This window comes from Eimeria tenella, genomic scaffold (assembly GCF_000499545.2).
Source record: "Eimeria tenella Houghton genomic scaffold, Eth_scaff616, whole genome shotgun sequence".
Classification (NCBI taxonomy): domain Eukaryota; phylum Apicomplexa; class Conoidasida; order Eucoccidiorida; family Eimeriidae; genus Eimeria; species Eimeria tenella.
This window is the reverse complement of record NW_013545741.1, coordinates 1-5,665: the sequence shown is the minus strand read 5'-3', so window position 1 is coordinate 5,665 and position 5,665 is coordinate 1. Positions and strand designations below refer to the sequence as shown.

General features: G+C 56.7%; 2 protein-coding genes across 2 annotated transcripts; both read left to right on the top strand.

Moving 5' to 3' along the window:
- Positions 1 to 577: 577 nt before the first annotated feature.
- On the top strand, positions 578 to 4,543 carry ETH_00002490 (uncharacterized protein; the record flags this gene model as incomplete). The annotated part of the gene is made up of 5 exons (XM_013380431.1): positions 578 to 657; positions 1,655 to 1,803; positions 2,212 to 2,430; positions 3,585 to 3,716; positions 4,431 to 4,543. 5 exons carry the CDS (start codon positions 578 to 580, stop codon positions 4,541 to 4,543), a joined length of 693 nt encoding a protein of 230 aa, XP_013235885.1.
- A 205-nt stretch (positions 4,544 to 4,748) lies between these two features.
- ETH_00002485 (CAM kinase, CDPK family, putative) lies at positions 4,749 to 5,459 on the top strand (the record flags this gene model as incomplete). The annotated part of the gene is made up of 1 exon (XM_013380430.1): positions 4,749 to 5,459. One exon carries the CDS (start codon positions 4,749 to 4,751, stop codon positions 5,457 to 5,459), a length of 711 nt encoding a protein of 236 aa, XP_013235884.1.
- Positions 5,460 to 5,665: the final 206 nt, after the last annotated feature.

Here is a 5,665-nt window from a genome sequence, read left to right as displayed (position 1 = left end):
AGCAGCAGCAGCAGCAGCAGCAGCAGAGCCGCAGCTGTGGCCGTGGGCCCTCCCAGGGGCCCCCAATGCTGCAGCGTGGGGCCCCCAGGGGCAGCAGCTGGAACTGCTGTGTGTGGGGCAGCGGCAGACCTGGGGGCGTTTGAAGGAGCGCAGGTGTCTGTACACCCCGGCGCTGCAGGGGGACCTCGCTCGTGCTGCAGCAGCAATTCTAAACCCTCAAACTCAAACCCTTTTGCTGCTGCTCGGCAGCGCAGCAAACACTAATATGTGGCCTCCCACAGACACAGACGGGCCTGGGGGGGCCTGCGCGCTTGCTGCTGCGCTCTGGAGGCTCAACAAACGCGTCATCTTCGTCACCGGTAAACCCTAAACCATAAACCCTAAACCCTAAACCCTAAACCCTAAACCCTGAACCCAAAGCCCTGCGAAGCAGAGGGAGAGGGACGCGAGAGGGGGCAGCGCTGCCGCGCTGATAAATTGCCAACAGCAGGGCTTTCACACTGAAACTCCAAACCCTAAACCCTAAACCCTAAACCCTAAACCCTAGACCCTAAACCTTCTGCTGCAGATGAAGTGAATGCGCCCCAAGTGGTGCCTGCAATCCACAGCAGCCAAGTTTGGGCCCTTGAAGAAGCAGCTAAACAGAAAGGTCACGAGGTCAGGCGACGCCCCCTTGTTGCTGCTGCTGCTGCTGCTGCTGCTGCTTGTGCTGGTGTTGGTGCTGCTGCTGCTTGTGCTGCTGTTGCTGGTGCTGCTGTCGCTGCTGCTGCGATTGTTGTTACTGTTGCTGCTGCTGCTGTTATTGCTGCTGCTGCTTCTACTGCTGCTCCCGTTTCTGCTGCTGCTGTCGTTGCTGCTTGTGCTGCTGCTGCTGCTGCTGCTGCTGGTTGCTTTTTCCGTGATTTCTCGACAGCAGTCTCGGATAAACATAGCCAACTAGTTATTTAAAATAATTAATTAATTATTTTATTTATTTACTTATTTATTTATTTATTTGAAGCCAAGACTTCAAATAGAAGTGCTTCCAGTGAAGGCCCGGGGAGGCCCTTCTGCTGCGCTGCAGCTGCAGCAGCTGTTTGCTGCAGCAGACCACATAATCAACATTGGCAGGTGGGACTTTTTTGCTTTTTTTGAATCTTTTTTGCTCCTTTTTAGTTCCTTTTTAAGCTCTTTTTAAGTCCTTTTGAAGTCCTTTTTAATTCCCTATTTATTTTATTTTTATTTTATTTTGTTTTATTTTTATTCTCCTCCTTTTCCTCTTTTTACACCTTTTTGAATTTCCCTCGGAGTCCTTTTATTGGATTTTGGAGGCGCTTTAGGACTGTCTTTATTTTTAATCAATTAATTAATTAATTTTTATTTATTATTATTATTATCATTCCTAATAATTGATTTATTTGTTATTATTTATTTATTGATTTAGGGTTTCAGGGTTTGGGGTTTGCTGTGGCTGAGGGTTTAGGGTTTAGGGTTTAGGGTTTGCTGTGGCTGAGGGTTTAGGGTTTAGGGTTTGCTGTGGCTGAGGGTTTAGGGTTTAGGGTTTGGAGCTGCGGCGTCGGCGCGAGGCGCCGCGGCGGCGCCTCCGCGCCGGGCCTCCCCCAGGGCCTGCGCCGAGGGCCTAGGGTTTAGGGTTTAGGGTTTAGGGTTTGCGCAGGCCAGGAAGAGGCAAAGAGGGGGAATACTGGGCCCCAAACCTCACCAGCATTACTTTGTGGGCAGCAGATTTGTCGCTGCTGTTTGAGTGGGCTGCTGAGGTGTCTGTACACCCCAAACGCGTGCAAACCACCACCATCGGTTCCCTCGGTAAACCCCAAACCCTAAACCCTAAACCCTAAACCCTAGACCCTACGCCCCGACGCGCTCCGAGCCCGCCAGGCGCTGCTCCAGAGGCGAGAGTGCAGACCCTGCAGGCCCGCAACGAGCCCGACGCCCTAGCAACCAAACCCTAAACCCTAAACCCTAAACCCTAAACCCTAAACCCTAAAACCTAAACCCTAGTGCGTTCAGGAAATGAGTTGGGGATGGGGCGCATAAAGGAAGCTGTCGTAAAGCACGTCGAGGATGGCGAATGGCTCGCGAACGAGGCCACAGCAGATTACACCATCAGTAAACCCTAAACCCTAAACCCTAGACCCTAAACCCTAAACCCTAGGAGCGGTGGCCGCTAAACCCTAAACCCTAAACCCTCTTCATGGCTCTGTCTGTCCGCAGTCGCCACCACTGCCAACCACGGGGCCTACGGGCTCTGCGTGATGCTGGCCTGGGCTGCGTACCTCAGCGCTGAGGAGCAGCAGCAGCAGCAGCAGCAGCAGCAGCAGCAGCAGCCGCAGGATGAGATGCTGCTGCTGCAGCAGCAGGTGGATGCGGTGGAACTGCTGCTACCTCAGGTGTGGGACCAGGCCGCAATTTTAGACACCCTGATTAAAGAAGGTACGGCCTATCTCCCTGCTGCTGCTGCTGCTGCTGCTGCTGCTGCTGGGCGGTCCGCTGTTGCTGCTGCTGGGAGCGCTGGCGGCCGTGCTGGTGGGTGTGCTGGTGCTGGTGCTGGGGCTGGTGCTGCTGAGGGTTCTGCTCGTGGTGTGCTGGTGCAAGTGCTGCTGCTGCTGCTGCTGCTGCTGCTGTTGCAGGCTCTGCTGCTGCTGCTGCTGCTGCTGCTGCTAGTTCTGCTGCTGTTCATGGTGCGGCTAGTTCTGCTTCTGCGGCTCCTGCTGCTAGCTCACCTGCTGCCGCTGCCGGATCTACTGCTGCTGTCGCTGACTGCGATGCTGCTGCTGCTGCTGCTGCTAGTTCTGCTGCTGTCAGGGTTGCTGCTGTTGCTGCTCCAGGCCTGCTGCGGGGGCCGAGGGGGGTCTGCTGCCGCTGCACCGAAGGGCCGTGCTGCTGCTGCTGCTGCTGCTTCAGGACCCGCAGTCGAGAGCCCAGAAGCAGTTGTCCCACGAGACGCTTGAGCCCTAAACCCTAAACCCTAAACCCTAAACCTAAACCCTAAACCCTCAACCTTTGCGCAAACGCCTTTGCCGTTTCGGCCAAGTTGCTTTTGCTGCCCCTGCATGGCTAGCTGCCAGCAGAGGTTTCACAGGAGCTCCACACTTCGCTGTTGTGCTGCAGCAGCAGCAACAGCACTTGCTGCAGCAGCAGCAGCAGCAGCACTTGCAGCAGCAACAGCAGCAGCACTTGCTGCAGCAGCATGCGCAGTGCTGCTTAGTCTTGGAACCAGATCCTTTCAGCCCTGAGCTTGCTGATATCTCCCCTGAAGACACGCCTGCGCTGCTGCTGCTGCTGCTGCAGCTGCTGCTGCTGCTGCCTGTGCTGCGGCGGCAGCAGCTTGCTGCTGAGGCTGTGGCCCTGCGCAGCAACGGGAGGCAGCAGCAGCTGCCCTTTGCCCCACACTAAAGTGCCTTTCTTTAAAGCCTTTCTGAAGCGCCGCCGCAGCGGCAGCCGATCGTAGAACTGCTGCAGCAGCGAACGGGAGTTTATGCTGCCTCCCAGCAGCAGCAGCGAGCCCCGCAGCACGCCTGCTGCTGCTGCTGCTGCTGCTGCGGGGGGGCTGCGCTCCGCGCGGCGGGACGCTGCTGCTGCCGCAGGTGCTGCTGCTGCTGCTGCTCCCGACGCTGCTGCTGCAGCAGGTGCTGCTGCTGCTGCTGCTCCCGACGCTGCTGCTGCAGCAGGTGCTGCTGCTGCTGCTGCTGCTGGTGAGGGTGGTGGTGGTGAGGATGGTATGCAGGCTGCTGCTGCTGCTGCTGGTCTTGCTGCTGCAGCTGCTGCTGCTGCTGGGACGACTGGGGGCAGCGAGGGAGGCTGGGACAAACACAAAAAATTTGTAGTTGATAGAAGCCCCCGAAGGGAGGCTGCTGCTGCTTTCGCTGCTGCTGCTGCTGCCCTTGCTGGCGCTGCTGCAGCTCGCTGCTGCTGCTGCTGCTGCTGCAGCAGCGCAGAAGGGATACGGAAGGAGGCACTGCTGCTGCTACACAGCTGCTGCTACGGCTGCTGCTGGCGCCGCCGACAGTGTGCTGAGCCCACACCCCGCAGCGGCAGCAGCAGCAGCAGCAGCAGCAAAATTCTTTGTGGAATTTTCTGTCCTCGGCGGAATAACAATATTCTGTCACTCGCTGCAGCGGCAGCAGCGGCAACTGCTGCTGCTGCTGCTGCTGCTGCTGAAGCCCTGCATGCGGCAGCCTCTGCGCATGAACTTCTTTTATAAAATTAGTCTTCTTCTTTTGTGAAAATTAATTAAAATTAATTATTAACAACAGGAAGACTTGAGGCCTGTGGACAGCCGGGGTGGAGGCCCGAAGGCTCAGCGTGTTCCGCTGCTGGCTCAAACCCTAAACCCTAAACCCTAAACCCTAAGTACTAAATCCTAAACCCTAGCTTCTTCTACCACCTTTAGCTTGTTCCAAAGGGCTTGTCGCTCTTTTCTGGCGGTTCAGCTGCAGACACGGCAGCTACGCTGGAGTCGGATTTGCAGCAGCAGCAACTGCAGCAGCAACTGCAGCAGCAGCAGCGGCAGCAGGACTGCAGCAGCAGCAGCAACAAGGAGTAACAGGGTTGACATCAAGAGCCCCCCCAGAAACGTCGAGAGAAGCTGCAGCACCAGCGGCGCAGTGGCTGCAGCAGTCACAGCAGCAGTGGCGCAGCAGCTGCAGCAGTCATAGCAGCAGCAGTCATAGCAGCAGCAGCAGCAGCAGCAAAGCAGGAATCTCATTAGCGTCAGCAGCAGCCACATACGCAGAGGTTGCCGAAGCGCCATGCAGGCTAAGGAGGAGCCGGCAGCAGCAGCAGCAGCTGACAGTGGTGCTGTTGCTGCTGCTGCTGCTGGCTTCTCCGCAGCAGCAGCAGCAACGCAGGGTGAAGCTGCTTCTGAAGCTGCTCCAGGTGATAGTTCTGCCGCTGCCCCTGCTGCGCCCGCAGCTTCTTCCGCCCCGGCAGCGGCTGCAGAAGCAGATGCAGCAGCAGCAGCAGCAGCAGCAGCAGCAAAGGAGCCGCCTCGAAAGCGCGTGAAGATGGAGGCCTCCGACGCAGTCGCAGCTGCTTCGAAGTCGCCGGGGGAGCAGGCGGCAGCGCAGCAACAAGAGCCGCGGCAGCCGCAAGACCCGCAGCAGCAGCAGCAGCAAGACCCGCAGCAGCAGCAGCAGCAGCAGCAGCAGCAGCAGCAGCAGGGGCGGCGCACCACGGGGGGCGGCCGCTACTACCTCTCGGACGCATTTTTGGGGGAAGGGACTTACGGGCGAGTGGAGCGGGCGTGGGACAGCGTGCTGCAGCAGCACGTGGCAATAAAGAAGGTGAACTGCATCACCCCCCTCACCCCCAGCAGCAGCAGCAGCAGCAGCAGCAGCAGCAGCAGCAGCAGCAGCAGACCTGGGCCAGGTGGAGCTTCGCAAGCACGTTGTGAGGGTCCTTCAAAAGACAGCGCTGCAGCAGCAGCAAACAGCGCTCTGTGCTGCTGCGGATTCTTTTGAGGCGTTCTGTGTCTTCATCAGAATTAATATCTTTTTCATTTTCTTTTACTTCTTTTATTTCTTTTATTTCTTTCATTTCTTTTTCTTTTTTCAAATCTTTTTTCAATTCTTTTGTTTCTTTCTTTTCGTCGTTTTTCGACTTTTTTCTTTTTGCGTTTTTTTCCTTTTTTTTGTTTTCTGTTTCCTTTCTGGCCTCTGCAGCGAAA